Here is a 20000-nt window from a genome sequence, read left to right on the forward strand (position 1 = left end):
TTCAAGCATAGTCCCAAAGGAAGGAAGGCAGGCAGGGAGGGAGCTCCTCTTGTGGCATGCAAGGTTCTTCACAGCGATGAGAATAGAGTTCCCATTATTTCGAGTAAGTGGTCGTTATCTGCGAGGTAACTTTGATAAAGACTGAAAGATCCCCTGATGCTTAAGATGCAGCGAGAAGGAAGAAGTAGGGAGAAGGCTTTTTTTAATGACATACCTGTGGGATTTACCCCGTAGGGGAGGTAGCGCTGTCAGTGGCGACCTCATGCGGTGCACTGTAGACATTACTTTAAGTTCTTTGCAGCGTGGCTTCGGCCCCTAGCTGCAGCAACTTTCGTTCCTTTCACTGCACCTTCGTTCATATTCTCTTTCTTCCATCTTACTTTCCACCCTCTCCTAACAATTGCTTCATAGTGCAACTGCTTTGAGGTTTTCCTCCTCTTACACCTTCCAAACCTTTTACTGTCAGTTTCCATTTCAGCGCTGAATGACCTCATAGGTCCCAGTGCTCGGCCTTTGGCCAAAATTCTATATTCAACTCAATTTAACTCAACTGTGGGATTTAACCTTAGACAAGGTTCTCTTCATTTCAGATATGTATTCACGAGATTTCGTTCTGGGATATCATGAAGAGTAGAGTTTTTCGTTCTGCATTTTATTTTACTATAAAGAAAGCTGATTTTTAAAAGTGTTGGGCTGTCATGAACAATGCCATTATATTCTGCTCGGCTATCAAGCTGTCACTCTCAGCCTTCAAGAAGAGAACTTTTCATCTTACAGGCCAATGATGTTGAGACACTCGCAGAATCCCATGTTTCGTCTTATTTTTGGTCGTGAGACTTACTGACTTTTCTTTGTGTATGTGTCTTTTTATTTTATTTGTTTATTTATTCATTTATTTTGCTCTCTTTAGTAGTGGCTGATATTTTCTTAGTTTCACTCCACTTCGTCTTTTACACATGGGTTCTAAATTATTTCTATTAATTATTTCTTTATCCCTTTCACCTTATCATTCACCTCTGACCTGTTGTCCTCTATTCTAAAATCATCTGTCCCATCTAATTGTAGTTACAGGCATCAAATCACCATGCTCGTAAATAAACGATGCGTGGAAGACGTATTCTACTCGTAATATTTAGGAAGCCCTGGCTTGTCATTTTATGTTGACAGATCAACTTGTTTTCCATTAAGATCTTCTGATACTGTTTTAACTTTGTACTACAATTAAGCAGTTATTTCATTAATTGGGACTTCATTCATTTAGCTTTGTACACTTCTCTCTGATGTAACTCGCGATTGAGGGAGGTAAAGAAGAAACAGTAATGTCTTTGAAATGGTAAATCATTTTGGATTCTCATCACATTAATACGACAAGATGTTGGTGCTAACATTATTGGAGGTGTGTTGCCTTTGAAAAATAAAAGTCATATTCTTTTAAAGGGGTGCTAGATTTTCTGCACGAATTTATGTACTTCTAGAGATAATGGTAAGCGCGCCATTAGTCTATCTAGTTTGAATATTATTCTGTATTATGAATTTCGGCAGAATCCTGGGAACTTGATCTAAGTAAGAAAATTACTTGAAGCGTAGTTTTTTTTATTATTCCACCCCCTCGCCCCGTCGCCACCCCAGGTAGTCTTGTGTTTTAAAATACTAGTTAAGAATAGTCTTCTGGGTCATTTTCAACAAGGTTCACTCCAATAGGAGGCTTCAGCCAATGAGTTTTGTACTTATTACAGAAGTTATAGTGACGGAATCAGGAACATCTTTTCCTGTGTACTGTAACCTTATGACTGCCTTCTTGTATGATGATTGGTTATGCTTGTTTATTCAAGATAAGACGTAATGCCCTATATGTATTAACATTCGTTGTTTTGGTGGTCCATTGGTATATATTGGTTAGTGTCGTGAAATGCCACTCAGATGTCGCGGGTTCGCGTCTTCCCAAGGCCGATGAAAAATCACTGGATCTGTATCATGATCAGTTACTGCTGCAGTGTGGGGTCTGCGGCGGGAGGTTGAAACCAACATTCTTTGCAAGCTTGGATCTCAAGTCATTGGCCCCTTTGGTGTGCTTGTTCCATGTGAATAGGTTTTATTTACTGAAATAATTGGGAAGATTCTGGGGCTTAAGTATGCTGTGGGGGGGGGGGGGGGGCGGTGGAACTGTCTTTAGTGGGGTGTAGCCTGATTATATAATTTCATGCTATCATGGAATTTTTAATAAATTAAACTTGTTATTGTTACATATCATGATTCTGCCTCGTATGTTAAAGAATAAAAATAATATTTAAATAGAATTTTGTTTTGCGTATTACAATTTTTTTTTGTCCAATTCCCGCATCCTCCCGAGGGACAGAGAAAAAGGACATTAAAAAATGGTTTACAGAAAAAAAAGCTTCTTTTTGTGGCTCAGAGGTCTTCTCTCGGGAGCCATGTTAGGCTTATTTTACTTGGCTTTTTTTTTAACACATATGTTTTTGCCGCAAGATAAAGAATTATGCCGGAGGCAATTTGTATTTTGGTTGTTTTATTCTTTCGTGGTTTTGGTATAACATAACACTGGCGTAAAATAATAAAAATACATTCATTTTTTATGGCTAGAAGTAATATTTTGATTGTAGAATTTACAGTGCACTATCGCCTATTTTCGTGCATAAAAATATCAGCTGTAATGATATAAACTCCAATAGAAACTGATAAGGATAAACGCATGACAATTTTAGAAAAGAAACAAACGTTTATTATGCTGTAGGTAATTTAATTTAAGAAAAATAGTTAACGAGTAATGGGTCAAAGTAAATGCTATTTATGCAAAGAAAACTGGAATTACTTTCGCTAAGAGCATGCGTTAACATTCAGGAATAAAGGAACCGTATAACCAAATTATCTTGAAGTAAGATCCTTTATAGGTCAGCTCAAGAGCTAAAGCTCTTTAGGTCAAGCCGAGACCTAAAACTCTTTAGGTCAATCAAAGACCTAAAGCTCTTTAGGTCAATCAAAGACCTAAAGTTCTTTAGGTCAATCAAAGACCTAAAGCTCTTTAGGTCAACCCAGGAACTAAAGCTCGTTAAGTCAACCGAAGATCTGAAGCTGTTTAGGTCAACCCAAGACCTAAAGATCTTTAGGTCAACCCAATACCTAAAGATCTTCAGGTCAACCGAAGGCCTAATGCTGTTTAGGTCAACCCAAGACCTAAAGCTCTTTAGGTCAACCCAAGAGCTAAAGCTCTTTAGGTCAACCCAAGACCTAAAGAGCTAGGTCAACCCAAGACCTAAAGCTCTTTAGGTCAGCTCAAGAGCTAAAGCTCTTTAGGTCAACCAAAGACCTAAAGATCTTTAGGTCAACCGAAAGCCTAAAGCTGTTAAGGTCTACCCAAGACCCAGAGGTAATGGGTCAACCATTCTAATGGAAGTTCTTTTACAGAAGAAAACATCCTTAATGACTTTAGTATGACCTCCGACCTCTGACTTGAAGGCGCAAGTTAAGTTATGCGATGAAGAGCCGTCCTAAAGAAGGAAAGAAGAGACGGCAGGGGAAGATGTTTTTGGTTTTGAAAGTTCTCGCATTCCCTTCCAAGTTCCCTGCATTTCATATTTCTTTTCTTTCTTAATTGTTCAAGTTTCCCGTTTTTTTAATCTTTTTTTTTTTGCCTTCTTAATTGTACTTCTTTGGGAGTTCGTTCCTATGAATTTCATATAGTCCTCTCTCTCTCTCTCTCTCTCTCTCTCTCTGCTCTCTCTCTCTCTCTCTGTGCATGTATATATATATATATATAGATATATATATATCATTATATATATATATATATATTATATTATATATATTTATATATATTATATTTATTTATAATTATATTCATGGACCGGATGTAGATTAGAGAGACAAGGGTAATTTTGACAAAATCCTAACCTTTCGTGACCTAACTAGACATTACCTTCCTAACCTAACTTAGCACGCTTCACCCACCACCCTGGACCCCCCACCCCCGCCCAAAGTAACACTGAATATCCCTGTGTCTCTACTCTGCATACTACCCATATTTATTTACTATTTATAAATATGTACATATACATACATGCAGAAACTCTAGAGGACGATAATGAATAGTTATCTGTTGCTTTTGTACTGCGTGAGGGGAAGAGAGAGAGGGATTCTGAAGAGGGTCTGATGTGTATTTTACTTATGCCTAACACGAAGAGAGACTTAATAATGTTTTGTGTAAATGCTATCAAATGAGGCATGCATATGGGTGACGTCAAGCCTAATTAAAGTCTACATTACCTTTGGATCAAATTAAGCCCTGGTCATTAACCAGTTCGCTATTGTGACACATTTTTCTTTTCGATTAACGCAAAAGTAATGTTTGTGTAAGGCTTTGTGGGTAATTTCCCTAATCATTAATGAAGGCCTGGTCACGACACCTATTTGAGGGCTAATTAGTGATTAATTCTCCAATTCGGCTTTTGAATATGATGAGCCGCAATGGCAGTTTACTTCCCTTTTGTCAAGATTAATATTAGTCGTAGTGTATCAAATGAAGACCAGGACATCCTAATGCTCTCCATAAGTTTTCAGAGGATTTTAGACATTATTCAACTTTAAAATCGCGCGAGCCTGTCTACTGCATATGTATATGGCTCGGAAATAAAGTCGAAACCGGTCAGGACCTACAGCCAGCCTCTTATTTTTCACCAGGGGATATGTGTGATAAATGAATCACGTGTTAAAGTGATTATAAGCATACACACACACACACACACACACACACACACACACACACACACACACACACACATATATATATATATATATATATATTATATATATATTATAAAGTTCAATATAAAATACTATTTGGACAGATAGAATACAGAATGTGATCTTGGGCCGTTTCAAAAGAACTCGTAAACAGTAGAGGAAATTCGCATTACACTTTCTGGGATGAAAACAAGAGCGCATTCGAACTTAGGAACAAGTTAAAAAAAAAAAAAAGAGGCAATTATCACATGCCAGGAACAGGTGAACCTTTTTTTGGCCCAGAGGTTGTGGTATTCGTGAAAAACTTGGGAAAGTAAATCCACAGTAGTATGCCTCTTTGATTTTATTTAAAATATATACAGCAGAAAGTTTTCGATGACCTGCACGGCTCTCCTTGTGGATTTTTTTTCCCATTTTACTGACTCATGTGATTATGAGTTTTCTTTGCGTAAAAGTCTTGTTAGCGCAAAGCACCTGACCCGGTATTTTTTTTCTTAAGAAATATAACGTTATTTCGAATGCTATTCATCAGTGACATGGTTTATTTCTAAAGGTTAATGTTATTTCTTGGCCACTGACCAGTCTTTAAAAAATGTGTTAATAGTTTTAACTGTCTAGGGTCATATCCACTGAATCATTTATTCTAAAGGTATGTTGCATTTATATGGACTTATTTTGATTTCTCCTGACCGCAAAGTGAGGGACACTGGAATAGATTACCTGCCATTTCGGCCTTAAATGACCTCATTGCTCAGTTTCCCAAAGAAATGTATGTAATTAATTGAGAAAAGGAATGATATTTTGTAGTGTTTCTTATCATTAAGACTTTTTCCGGAGTAGACTTTGTGTGAATATGTCTGTGTGTGTGTGTGTTTGTGCGTATAAAATTATAATTATATATATGTATATATATACATATATTATGTGTGTGTGTAAATATATAGTATGTATGTATGTGTGTACATATGTATAATATACATAGATATTGTACATATATATTAACTGTTCAATTTAGGTATTTATATTCCAAAACTCTCATATATATATCTCTATATATATATAATATTATATATCTATATATATATATATATATATATATATAATATATAAATATGTGTGTGTGTGTGTGTGTGTGTGTGTGTGTATGTGTATGTATCTATGTGTGTGCCTGTATGTTTGTGTGTTTGTGTGTGAGTGTGTGTCTACGTCTTATGGGTTCTCTGTGGTAGACATTCATTCACCGAAACCATCATAATGCAATAATACCATAAAAGACATTGTCATAGAAAGAGCATCCTATCCCCACTCGGATGACGTCACGATGAAGACTCGACCGAGTGAATAAGTGACGCCATTCCTTTGCCGCGTCCCTGTCTTCTTCTACTATCTTTAGGCTCCTCGATGGACCGTATTCAATAAGACTGAATGTCATTGACGCCGCGAAGCACGTATTCTTGACGTCACAGCGTCACGCGGTGATATTCTGGTTCCCCGACGCTCATGTCTAGTTTTGTCGTGTGGCACAAGACTGAAAGTGCATGTAATTACAGCCACTTCATTTTTTTTTTATGTTAATACACAGCACACTAGTTAGCGCTCCATTCACGTAAGATGGTGAGACATCTTGGAAATGAATATTTAGTGAATAACTTTAATTACAGTGGCACCTGTAATTAAATTTGGTTATGGAAACATCCAGAAAAAACGACGCCTCTGAAATGAGGTAGCCTTGGGCCTATCCAGGCTTTGTCAAATATTTTATGCAATATACTCGTAGAGTATGAATGGGTAGTAGTGAAGGGACGTTTGAAATTGTTTTTCAAATACCTATATAATATATATATATATATATAGATATATAATATATATATCCTATATAAATATATATTAATATAATCATCCGTAGTAAATGAATAATTTATAACCTGTCACATTTCTTAATTATTAATCTAAGGGAACTTTTTTAAACTCCACCAATCTATTAATTGAAATACTAGTGTACCCACACTATAAGAAATTACATTAACATCATTTTTATATGTTTACATAAATGTCCGTGAGCCTAAACGTATTTAGTACCTCCAATCTGCCTTGTTATTTAGTTCCCAGTGTTTACGGAAGTTGACCCCAGGCTGGACGACGGAAAGTCTAAACGTGGAGTTCATTATTCGGGAAGTATCGTTGTTACACATAGTAATAAATAATTTATGAACACAATGAATTTGATGAAGCCTGAGTGAGTCGCTAAATGGTAGTCGTACCTCATCTTATTAGTGGTTAATTGTAATGAATAAATTTGTGGCTGAAGAACAGACACAATATATATATATATATATATATATATATATATATATATATATATATACATACATATATTTATATATATATTTGAAATTATTCCACTTGACCTGATCAAGACTGGGACCCATACCTTTTAGGGTTGGTAAATGGTTAATTTTTAATTATCATCTGTTATCAGCGTGTTTATTTTTCATTTTATTTTAGCGGACAAACGAGTTGACCTTTGTGCGTCTTAAAGGTTACCCACTTTTATGATCTAAGAAGGTAAATGTACCTCTTGGCACTTTCTTACAGTTTTCTAATTCCTGAGTCCTATAACTTTCTTTCCTTCAAAGGGCGAGCCTGTAGATCCTGTTTAGGTGAGAACTCATTCAATTTTCCCTTCTTTTTGTTTCTGTTTCAGTCAAGAGATGAGTTGTCGGTGATTTTTCCTCCGTCAAAAAGCCTGGCTGCTCCAAATTGTCTTTGAATCACACGATTTCTAATCACCGTTCCTAATTAGAAATCTTTGGAGTCCCTTGTTTTCGTTCGTGCTCTGGCGTTTTTGGAATCTGTTGATTTGAATTCCAGGTTTGGATTCCGTTCCTTTGGATTCCACCTTTGGCATCTAAGTTTACCATTCTTTCACCTGAAACTTGAACTTATTGCGATTAAGTTAAATTGATTTTAACTCGTGGTCTTTTGATTCGAACCTACGTCCTTTTGATGTTTACTGAAGTTCTTTTCATATTAACTTTGGTACCTCTGCAATCTGTTTTGATTTCTAAAGCGAACGTTGGGAATCATTTTATACCTCTCGAATTGACTCGTGTTCATTTTCTTCGATGATTAAAATTGGAACAGTGTTAGTTTCTTCTTTATGTTCCAGTCTTGTATATTAATGTTCCTATGAGTGATTCCTTAACAGAATAGATGATTTTTTTCATTAGTATTTGCTACTCAGACCTTTTTTCTCAGTAATTTTAACTCCAATACATAAATGTTGATTGTTTTATGACATAGTATCTTCATTTACAGCATTCCTTCTTTTAGTCTCTTACTTGATAGCCTTTATATCTCCATAATAACGGATTTCACTTATTTACATTTGCATAGTTGTTTGTCAAATATATTTCAGTATGTTTATTTTTCACCAGGAAAGTCATCGTAATGAATATTTGTGACAATTGATATTATGATATCCATGTTTTATTACGTCGTTAACTGTTATGATTCATGTTTATAAGTTATTAACAGCTGTGGCGCGTTTGTTTGACCTTTGATAGTATTAAGGTGCTTACGAGTAATTGTTTGTTTACAAATAATTTCTGTGTTTGGTTTGGTGTTTTGATGGCAACTTGGAATTAGTATTTTAGTTAATGTAATTTAGGTTCATTGGTGTTTTGACCTTATGCATTGCAGTGTCAGTTATTTTTCAATAAACAATTGACAAAAATGGCTAGCTTTTTAAGAGTTATACGAAATACGGTTGGCAAAAAGGGCTCGCTTTTTGACAGTAATAGGAAAAACAGTAGACAAAAATGGCTAACTTTTTGAGAGTTATAGGAAATACAGTTGACAAAAATGGCTCGCTTTTTGACAGGTATAGGAAATACAGTTGAAAAAAAAGGCTAGCTTTTTGAGTTATAGGAAATACAGTTGATAAAATGGCTAGCATTTTGACAGTTATAGGAAATAGATTTCGTTTCTGTTGTCTGAGGGACCATAGCAGCAATCGCACGTGTGTGGTGTTGCCAAGTTTCTACTGTTGTAAAAATTTAATTTAACCCGGTGGGGGGGTGGGCTGGGGTACACTATAAGCATCACTTAGGGTTCTTTGCAATGCCCCTTCGGCCCCTAGCTCCAACCTCTTTCATTATTTTTACTGGACTTCCATCATATTCCCCTCCTTCCATTTTACTTTTCACCTTCCCTGAGAATTGTTTCATATTGCAATGGGAAGTTTTTCCTCCGTTTACACCTGTCAGACCTTTTCATTCTCAATTTCCATTTCAGCGCTGAATAACCTCGTAAGTCCAAGCGCTTGGCATTTGTCCTAAATTCTTTATTTCATTCGATTCCATAGAAGCAAAACGCATGGATATCATGTTGGCAGAGTTTGACTATGATAACTAAATTTAGTATCTTTTATTTTTTACTCTTTTCTCTTTTTCTTTCCTTCAACCGCTTGGCCTTTGACCTAAATTCTATCTCATTCTATCTCATAGAAGCAAAACGCACCATTGTGATTTCTCGGACATTCCATTGAAGGATCAAAGATGTGTAATTCTGGGGATAGAAGTTCATCACTCTCGACGTGGTTCGGAAGTAACATAAAGCCGTTAGTCCTGTATCTAAATAACCACTGGTTCCATGCAACGTAAAAACACCATACAAACAAACAAACAAACAAGCACGGGTGTGATGGTTGTAGGATTTTTCTATAGTAAAAACTACAAATAAGATTTTTTTTTAAATTTTTTATCTTAAATTTAAAGCTTTAAATTAAAAAAATACCTAATCCGTGTATCTCTTTTCCCTTCCACATGGGTCCAAGCGCTTGGCATTTGTCCAAAATTTTATACTTCATTCCATTCCATAGGAGCAAAACGCACAGATGTGAAATTAGCAGGTTTTTTACTATAATAAAACTTTTTTTCCCCTTAAATGTGGCAGGTTTTTACTACAGCGAAAACTAAAATTAGGATATTTTCTTGTAATTTTTCACCTTAAGTGTGATATGAGATTTAAAAAAAAGAAAAAAAAGCTAATCTTTGTTTCTCTCTCTCCCTCCTCAGGTATGGGTGGCGGGCACCTTAGCGGACCGTACCTCCTCTACCTTTTGTCCAACCCGCACGACCGCATGGCAGGTTAGTTGGTCTGTCTCTCTAGGTGTCTGTCTGTATGTATACATTTTTGTCCCTGTCCGCTTGCATTGATAGAAAACGGATAACCTTGGATGCCCTGGCTGATCCCAAGGCCCTCAGTGCGTAACCCTCCTCTTAGCTGGAAGGTCAGCGTTGGCCATGTTTCGAGTTACGGTTTTCATTAACACATTCATGAATTCATCCCTGCGTTTCGGGGTTCATTGCGACCCGTTGCCGATTACTGGAGGACTTAAAAGCATCCTCATTCATGTGTTTTTCGGGCTGCAAGTGTTTTTTTTTTTTTTTTTTTTTTTTAGAATGATCTGATTCGGTTGTAATTAATTTTAGATTGAAGTTCGTTGTCTGTCAGATTTTTTCCTATAAGTGTAATTTTGATTCGTAATATCTTTTTCTGAATTCTTTTCCCGTGTGTTAAATTTTATTAAGAATATTCATTTTCCGTCTAAAAGCTCATTTAAGGTTATACACAGGAGGTTTGAAAGATCTTTGATAAAGTTCATATTTTGCCTTAATTATATGACAGCATATTTTTCTATTTGAAATAATTGAGCTAAAATGTTTATATCGAACTGAACAAAAATATCCATATTATTTTGACCAGCTGATGCACATAATGTTTTTTGACGACACTTCATTCATTAAAACCAAACAGAAATATTTATTTGGTAAGGCTTTTAAATCTGTTTTTAATTCACCATTCATAATTTTTTTTTAATGAAAGCATATGGTCTTTGATGATTGTTAGTAATCAAGAGTTTGAAATTAATTTTGTCATTTCCAAAATATATTTTTTTTAATGGGAGAGAAGTTTTCAATATCAAATGCTTTCCATTTCATATAAAAAAAGTCATGTAAAGAGAAATTTTTTAATAAATATTTTTGCATATACAATATAAAGATGCGATCGAGTGTCAACTTGTGTAGTTTTCCAGTATTGTTATCATTAAGTTTATTTTTTATGAAATACACACTTGACTAAGTGTAGCTATGAGCTTGCGATTATTATTTTTTTTCTATTTCGTTATAATATACTAAGAGACATAACAATATGGAAGAGTGACTATAATCAGCGGAAAATTCAATAAAACTCGGTTTTTATTTTTTATTTCGAATCACTTTAATTTTAAGTTTTTCTGTTTTGATATCGATATCGGCTTACAGCAAAGAGGCTGGTTACGAGTATGAAAATCATACCCTGGGTTCTTAAGGAGACTAGAAAAAGAGAGAAATAATGATATTTGGATTCACTGCCTCTCACATATTTTGTCAAAAAAGTTGAGAAATGAATTTTGAATCCACTTTTGGCCACCAAAAACCTGTATTGGGATATGAAACAACTTAAACTATTTGTGACTGTTATAAGACGCTGCGACATCCCAGTGACGAAGAATGTTTCCATTTGGGCTGCAGTCAGCATCCACTTGGAATTGGAATTGGAATTGGAATTTTGGAATTCTTTGTGATTTACGGCAACCACGAACAAGCGAAAACCAAAACAATTCGACTTCTAATTGTTTCTGCGAGAAATGGTTTTGTTTACATTTCCTATTCCTCCAGACAAGGCCGGTTTTGGCCTGCCACCTCGGTGGCCGCGAGTTCGATTCTCGGGCATTACATTGAGGTGTGAAAGATGTGTATTTCTGGTGATAGAAGTTCAATCTCGACGTGGTTCGGAAGTCACGTAAAGCCGTTGGTCCCGTTGCAGAATAACCATACTGGTTCCATGCAACGTAAAAACACCATTCAAACAAACAATTCAGACAAGGCCATTAAGTGTTGGTTGATTGATTCAGTTAATCTCTGATTGACAGCTGAATATTAAGGACCACTGAAGCCTAAATATTTGTGTGCTTGATCAAGTTCTTACCTGAAAGCGCATGCGCGGACGATCGAGTTCCATGTGAGGGCTTAAATGTATTTATATCCGGCGTGTGCATTTGTGAGTGCATTGAATGGCGCTCATGTTTTCTTGCAAAAGTATTCCTTGCAAAGGTTTGATTGTTACTTGTCAGTATTGTATGCGTATATTTGAGATTGCGTGCGATAACAGTTTGTTTTCATTTATGTTTTGGCAGCATGTATGACTGAACAAACATCTGTATGTCAATGTTTATGCATGTTGTAGTGTACGTGAAAACAAAGTTCTATCTTGTTTGTGTGCAGTTCGTTGTGATTCTTCAGGATTGGTTTGTACAAGTTTAGAATATATACTATTTGTAAAATTTATATTATCACTATATGACGAATAGAATGGTGTCTTAGAGCGAATATTAGGAGCATATTGCAACTTGCAGTTTGATAGAGCTTGAGGTAATCCTTTTAGTAAAACTGTATGTTTGTCGATAGGTAAAGAATAATTTATTTCCAATAATAATTATGACGAGAGAGAGAGAGAGAGAGAGAGAGAGAGAGAGAGAGAGAGAGAGAGAGAGAGAGAGAGAGAGAGACTGAAGAAAATTTAGATTCTGGTGAGTTTTAGGTAATGTACAAAAAAGCAAAAGTATATATGATAAGAGTAGTGTGGGGGACCAAAATGTGTCATTTTATAAATTTTATTTTCAAAATAAAATAAAAAAAGAACAAGATAATCAAAAGTTGTCACTTTGCGTTCACGATTCCATGCAATAAAGAGATAAATAAATAAAGAAATAAAGAACTGAAAACTACGCGTAACACCAAAAGTATTAGTCTGAAAACTAATGACGCTTTTACCTTGCAAAATGTGTCCGTAAAAAGTAGTTTGCGAAAGAAACGGCATAAACGAAGGAACAAAGTGTCACTGAGGATGGAGCAGGGTGTTATATAGACGTCACCTGAAAAGGAACTGGTTACTTGCAGTCGCTTTCCGAGTCATTAAACTATCATCACCATCGTCGTTGTCACCATCACCCAGGGTAATCCAAGGTTAAGAGTATCATTATCCAAACTGAGAGGAGGAGGAGGAGGAGGTGGAGGAGGAGGTGGAGGTAGAGGAGGTGGATAAAGGCTGGGTGCTTTTATCCACACAGTTTGCCTGTCTAACAATCGGTTATGTTGTAAACAACCTTGAGAAGAAAAGGTTTCAAATGCTAACTTGCTTGATGATTGTGCCTGTTGATAACACAAAGCCTGTTCATACGAGGTTTTATTTAAAGAGAAAGCATTACTCATAAGACTTTGTCTGGGTCCTTCCCGTCTAAACCCACCCAACCCCCTAAAACTTGTGATACAAACTTTGCTCTAAGACTATTTTGTTTAGTTAACCCTCCTTCTAAAGTATGGCTATGCCCTCATACCCTCCCGTCCCCCGCCCCTCGGAGCATCATCTGATGATCCCCTCACCCGCTAAATGACCAACCAACCCATGCCCTCCCCCCTCACCCCACTAAATCCCCGCTAGAATGAAATCCCTGCCCCTCTAAAGTTGATGAAAGGTAGTGTGTAAAACCAAAATGACTCCCAGAGATTAGATCCCAGCGTAGAATTAGTCACTTGCTGTGCGGTCATGTATATAGTTCTTTACAACGGCCCGCCTCACCCTTAAAGATTATAGCTATTTTTTTCCCCTTCAGTAACTGCAATAACGTCTCCCCAGATGTGATTAGATAAATAGATATTGTTAATAGAAGCAGTAGACCCTCCCTCTTAACTTGAGACTTGCTACGGAAGTCGAGAAGTTGATAATAGAGCACGGTATTGTTCTTTTTATTTTCTTTGAATGTTTGCCAATAGTTGTTATGATGATGTTTCCAACCTGCTTCACTGTCAGGCCGTGGCGAATTCAGGAATGCAGAACTAATTGGCTGACATCATTAGTTGAACCTCAGTGAATGCTTTGGACTGATTCTGAGAACTTATTTTTTAACCTAACGGTCCTCTGTCCTGTTATGAGCAAAAGTCGAGACCCTCCAACCCTGCCATGCAACCTGTCCCTCTTCTGTTTTTATATACTGTCTGATATTTTTTTTCCATTACTGTCGTTTTGTTGAGCTGACAGACCACCAGACCATTGTATGACATTGCTGAATGCATCGGAGTGAAAACTCTTTGCAGATCATGATGATTTTTTTTTTCCAGTCTTGTGTATTTCAGCCTGTTTCTTTTATGAACCCCTCTTGCCCCGTATTTTAGATTTCTTTCTAAACTCCATGCGCCACTGAAACATGTCATGTCTTTCGCTTTGATCTTCTTAACTAAGTGATTATTATATATTATAAATATATAATATAATATTATATACTATATATATATATCTATATATATATATATATATATATATATATATATATATTGTAATGTATATGTATCTGTATATGTAGATATATATATTATGTATATACAATATATGTGTATATATATAAATATACATATAATTGTATATATATTTAAATATATATATATATATATATTTTTTCATCATAAATAACTCGCCTGTATTCACATGGTACATACATACTTACATACATAACTACAGACATATTTTGAAAGGTAAAAAAATTCATCAGTTCTTTTTTTCTTTTTCATTCGCATCAAGTGTACGTTGCAATATGCTTACACGTTACCTTCGTCAGTACTCACTTAAAATCGTCCTTAGAGACTGAAAAAAAAAGGCAAGAGATAGAAAAAAGGAATGAAGACGTGATTAACCTAAGTTACGGATTGATATGCGTAGACGGTGAAAGTACTCTTTGGTATAGCATAGGGTTTAGTATCCCATCAAACAGAAATCATAGGATATCGTTGAGTAGCGTTCAAATTGTCCGATGTTCCAGTGGCAAAATGTGCTAATTTAGTCACTATAGTAGATTCACATTAACTGTGCATCTGATGTCTGGGCCAGTCCCTTACGACACTCCTGATTGGCTGTTGATAAGCCAATCACAGGGCTGGAAACTCTGTCTCTCTCGCGAGTTCACATAGGCAGGATGTATGTTCCACCTCTCCTGAGGGATACTTTTGAAAGACACATCTCTCAGGGGAGGAGGAACATACATCTTGCCTATGTGAACTCTCTCGAGAGACTGAGAGTTTCCAGCCCTGTGATTGGCTTACCAACAGCGAATCAGGAGCGTCGTAAGGGACTGGCCTAGTCATCAGATGCACAGTTAATGTGAATCTACTATAGTAAATCCTTGTTCATTCTAAATGTATCAATAGCACGTAAACTGCTCTTGTCTGCACTTTTTACAGATTGACTTAGGTTCCTAAAAAATTAACGAGATTTTGCGAATGGATTTTTATATCTTTCCTCCTTTTTTTTTTGAATAAGATAGGGTTATGGTATAGAATTATTCAAATTATAGAACTTCTTCATGGCTGAGGAATATATATATATATATATATATATATATATATATATATATATATATATATATATATATATATATTTAAATAATCTCTTCACTTCATAAACAACGATTGTAATTACGTAAATACTTAATAGCAAATTGTCTTTTTCCTTAGTTTGGGTTTGACTATTCGTTGGAACAAAAAAATATTAATGTGACTGAAGTGATATTTTGAATAGTATATTTACTAAATTTCAGTGCGGAGTAAACGAAGTGTATGTCAACATGTACTTATTATTCTCATGAGATAATTAGACGCACGTAGCGCATAGAAAGATAAATAAGTTTATGGATATTAATGCTTATTTAAACAGATATTTACCGGAGGGGATGTATACACACGTATACCTGCTCATTTACGTTTCTATTTACATACATAAATACGTACACACTGAGCATTCTCATTATAATATTCTCTCTCTCTCTCTCTCTCTCATTTCGCTATTACCTAACTTTTGAAATGAGTCATTGTAATGGTAGCGGCAATGAGCCTTGATAAATATACTTTACATTGTATAAGTTTTTGAACTCTTTAGTTCTGGACTTCAAGAAGCATTGTTCACAGGCAAATATTGCTACTGAATATATACTTATATATAAATATGTATATGTATATATATAAATATATATGTATGCATATATGTGTATATATGTGTATATATATATTATATGTATTTATCATGTTACTAATATCATTTCACTTTACAGGAACCGGATAACTTGATATGTTATTGTAATCACACACACATTCAAAAAAAAAGTTTTTATATTTGATTCTAGGTACCCTTCATTAATTATCTGAGGATCCCATTTTTATTGTTAACTTTTCATAACCCACGAGACCATTCCTGGAACAATGTTTCCCATCGTACCTGTTCCATTCTCTGCTGGAAACAGACCTCCCATTTTTTTTTTTTTTTTTTTTTTGATACTCGTCAAAATTGGAGGTACTTGATAGGCGGTGCCTTTGAAGTCCTAATAGGTCATTCCGGAGGTGATGACCGTCAAGGTGTATTTCTGGTAGCGATTGTCCTCCCCCCCGTTGGACTTTCGAAACAACAATAGTGAGTGAATGGAAGCTTTTATGAATAGAGAACGCTCCCTGTAAACACAACCAACTAGGAAGCGAGAGGGATAGTGTCCCTTGCCATTACGGAAAACTGATCCGTTTCGACTGTTTTATGAATATGTGTATTTATGACCCCATTTTTAGTAGATTTTTTTTCTAATATTTATATAACCTGGAAGCTTGTTTTCCCAATCGTTACTCGTTGTTTTAGGAGCTATGCTTGGATTTAATATGGCGAAAGGAAATTCTGTGTTGAGAAAGTATTTCTGCCAGATTTAAAGGAATTGTCATAATTTTTTAGATGTTTTATATTTTGGATTTTTGACGTTAATGTATTAGGAACTTATTCTACAATTATATATATATATATATATATATATATATATATATATATATATATATATATATATATATATATATATATATATAGAGTATAGGTATATATAAATAAAGGTTTTTTTGCCACGAAGGAAAAAATGAAAAAGCGAGATAACCAAGTACTTTCGGTCCTGTTCGGACCCTTTACTGAGGCAAATTGATTTTACAAAGAACAACATAGTCAAAAGAAGGCTTAATATACAAACTGACACTACCAGATTAGCCATAAGGGCGATTTTCACTCTACAGAAAGGAGGAGCCGCCAGAGGCTAGCCACACCTTGAAGGATACCCGCAGTAAACAAGTGATTCTTCCAGAAAACAGTGCATTTTGAAAAGAACACGGGAGCATATACAATTTAATATCATGAATTTTTACACAAACAAAAATTATTATTAATGAAAAGACGAGAGAAAATATAAATGTATATATATATATCGAGCAAGAAAAAGAGGGAGAGAGAATATTTACATACATATCTCTCTCTCTCTCTCTCTCTCTCTCTCTCTCTCTCTCTCTCTCTCTCTCTCTCTCTCTCTCTCTCTCTCTATATATATATATATATATATATATATACATATATATATGATGTACACACACACTTGAATTTTTAATTACTCGTTAACACTTGATCATTTTCCTTTCGTAATGGTACCTATAAGATTTTGAAGAGGTTTTCAAAGAGGAATTTGATCTGCTCTTTCCTCCTCTGTCGTTTTTTTTTTTTTCAAAATACGGATTGAAATTCGGATTACCCCCCCAAGTGGCACCTTTGATAGGAGACCCAGCATATGTTCAGTTCCAGCGAATCGTTTGCTGTGTTAATTAGTTCTTAGGATCAAAGCTTTGCGAAATGGTACAAAAAAAAAATTTTGATGCCTTGTAATCCACCTTTTTTAAAAATTAAACTCGTAATTTGTGATCGAGATGTGTTCTTCAGTCGTTTTGTCGGAATACATGAATTTTATTGGTTTTATAATTTCGACAATTGTATTTTGTAATGAAAGTTCCGTATATTGATATAGTTTTATTATTATTATTATTATTATTATTATTATTATTATTATTATTATTATTATTATTATATTATTATTCGGGCGTTGCAAGAAAGGAAGAGTTGCCTTTTGTAATATTGAATATCGTTTTTATCTTCTCGCTTATTCTCATGAGTCCCACCACATGAACATCCTTGGGGAAAACATATTCGAATCTGAAATTTATATATTTTTAAAAGCACTTTTCACTCATGTGACTGATAGGTGTCAAGTCCCTCTCGTGCCATGGTGTTAAATCCGGTGGAGGTAAATCCCATAACTTTGCCGCCGGCGTACATCTAAAGAGGATTTTTTTCGGATTTTGTTTATACAACAACAGTAGGATTTACTGAGGTAAAGCCAACGAAAACTAGTCATATGTTGTTGGCAGGTTTCCTTCTTCGTAATATTGCTTATTCCTTTTTCGTTTTAATTTTCGTCCTGCGTGAACGCTTTTTTTTGTACATATTTTGATTAGCATTCAGTAATCCACCATATCGTAAGAAATTATTTCAAGTGATATTTTGTTATTTTTTTCCACTATTTAATTTTCATTATTTCCTTATGTTAAGTTATGACACTTATGGCTTATCCGTTTAAAAAGTAGCATTTCTTTCTGTACTGCAATTTATAACGATATGAAATAACACAGATTTAGAGCATTAAAAAAAACTTAATGTTAACCAAATCGTTGAAAACGTCGAACTAATAGTATCTGTCAGATATACCGTATCGAAAATATCCATTGAAGGTCTCATGTAAACACTTTAATTAAAAATATGTTTCATAAGTTTCGCGTGGAATAAAGAATGGTAAATGCCTATGATATTTTCCTCGAAATTTTCGAATTTTAGAATATCGGGCAGATTTACAATTAAAATCTACAATTTGAATAAAAATATTCATCGTATGCAACATGAAACAAAGGATATTAAAGGATTGCTTATATTTACTACTGAAATATATAAGTGACTTGGAAAAGATTTATCAAGTGCGAAATGCAAATTTAAAACGTGGAAAGATTTATCACATGAATAATGATGTGACCTCCAACTCTGTCCAATTCTGACGCCCAGACGTGTAAATAGCAGTAAACAAAGCCAAATTCTATGTTACCATGCTCAGGCATTTCAAAGGCATTCAGTACAATGTTCAACGAAGAGTTACTGTACACCTGTTGGCTCTTTAACTTATAGAATGACTTAAGTCCCAAGTACTCGAATGTGATATATGGCGTTTCGTATAAAGGTATCTTGATCTGACTATTAGCCATGCTACCCTATTCACAGTTTGTTTTCTGAAAGCCGATGTATACCAAGCAGTGAAATGTTGGGGCTGAAATACTGTACGAGCAATATTAAATCAGAAAATCTTTAGATTACTAATCTTAATGAAAGACAATGTCACATAGGTATGCTAATTTCATGTGAAATGTGAGGGTGATTATAAACTATAACAAGCGAAGATTTAACTGTGATGTAAAGATTCAAAACAGCTTTATCCTTTCTCGCATCGTCTGAGGCGCGTCCTGGAGTCTAAAAATAGATTCATCAGCGAGAGACTTTCAATGTAATTTATATATTCCTATCACTGAAGGTCTTATTAGTTCAATCCGACTTGCGCCTGTGTGTATGTGTGTTTGTGCGTGATTTTACTCTGATCAAAGCTTTGCCAGGATAAACTAATATGAAAACCCTTTGACTGAAGCTTCCGCTAAGGAAACAAAGGCTTAGTTCGTTTGACCGAATTCCCTTGAATCAGGGCTTGTATATATACCTGACACAGCAACGTTTGAATTATCCGGAATAGGATTTCCCAAGACGCGAATCCTTTTGGGATATAATGAGAAAGCTTTGTGTAATCTATCGCAGATTATTTAACGAGATCTGGTTTATATTTAGGGTCATCAGGCCACGTTTCTAGTTTTGGTTTCGTTTTCGCAGGTTCGGTGAAGTGTTGTTGTTTATTATTTGCTTCGGGAAGGCAATATTCGGTGCCTTTCTATATAGCAAAATTGGCAAAGTTTCCAAGTCTCTCTATACATCATGGTTCTTACTAATTTATTTACCTGTGAAAAGATGGTGTCTTGAACTTTAGCCTTCTTATTTTTCATGTCAAATAGTTTCTTTAGTCTCTCTAGCTGATGGATTGTACAGTACAACAACACAATTTTCTCTTGTGTTGAAAAACCATTAAGAAACTGTTTTGCCCTGCAGAGGGACTTAATTGATAGCCACCGAAACAATGGTTCTAATCATTCCAGAAT

At 35.2% G+C, this 20000-nt stretch overlaps 1 protein-coding gene across 4 annotated transcripts in view; it reads left to right on the top strand.

Moving 5' to 3' along the window:
• LOC135216142 (prohormone-4-like) overlaps positions 1–20000 on the top strand; it is a 262623-nt gene that overhangs the window by 67398 nt on the left and 175225 nt on the right. For 2 of the 4 annotated variants that reach the window (XM_064251230.1, XM_064251231.1), the window contains exon 2: positions 9837–9908. The exons of the other annotated variants lie outside the window; for them this stretch is intronic. In XM_064251230.1, coding sequence (XP_064107300.1) covers positions 9837–9908 — 72 coding nt within the window. The remainder of the gene's footprint in view (positions 1–9836; positions 9909–20000) is intronic. 4 annotated transcript variants of the gene reach the window in all.

This window comes from Macrobrachium nipponense, chromosome 6, assembly GCF_015104395.2.
Source record: "Macrobrachium nipponense isolate FS-2020 chromosome 6, ASM1510439v2, whole genome shotgun sequence".
Lineage (NCBI taxonomy): Eukaryota > Metazoa > Arthropoda > Malacostraca > Decapoda > Palaemonidae > Macrobrachium > Macrobrachium nipponense.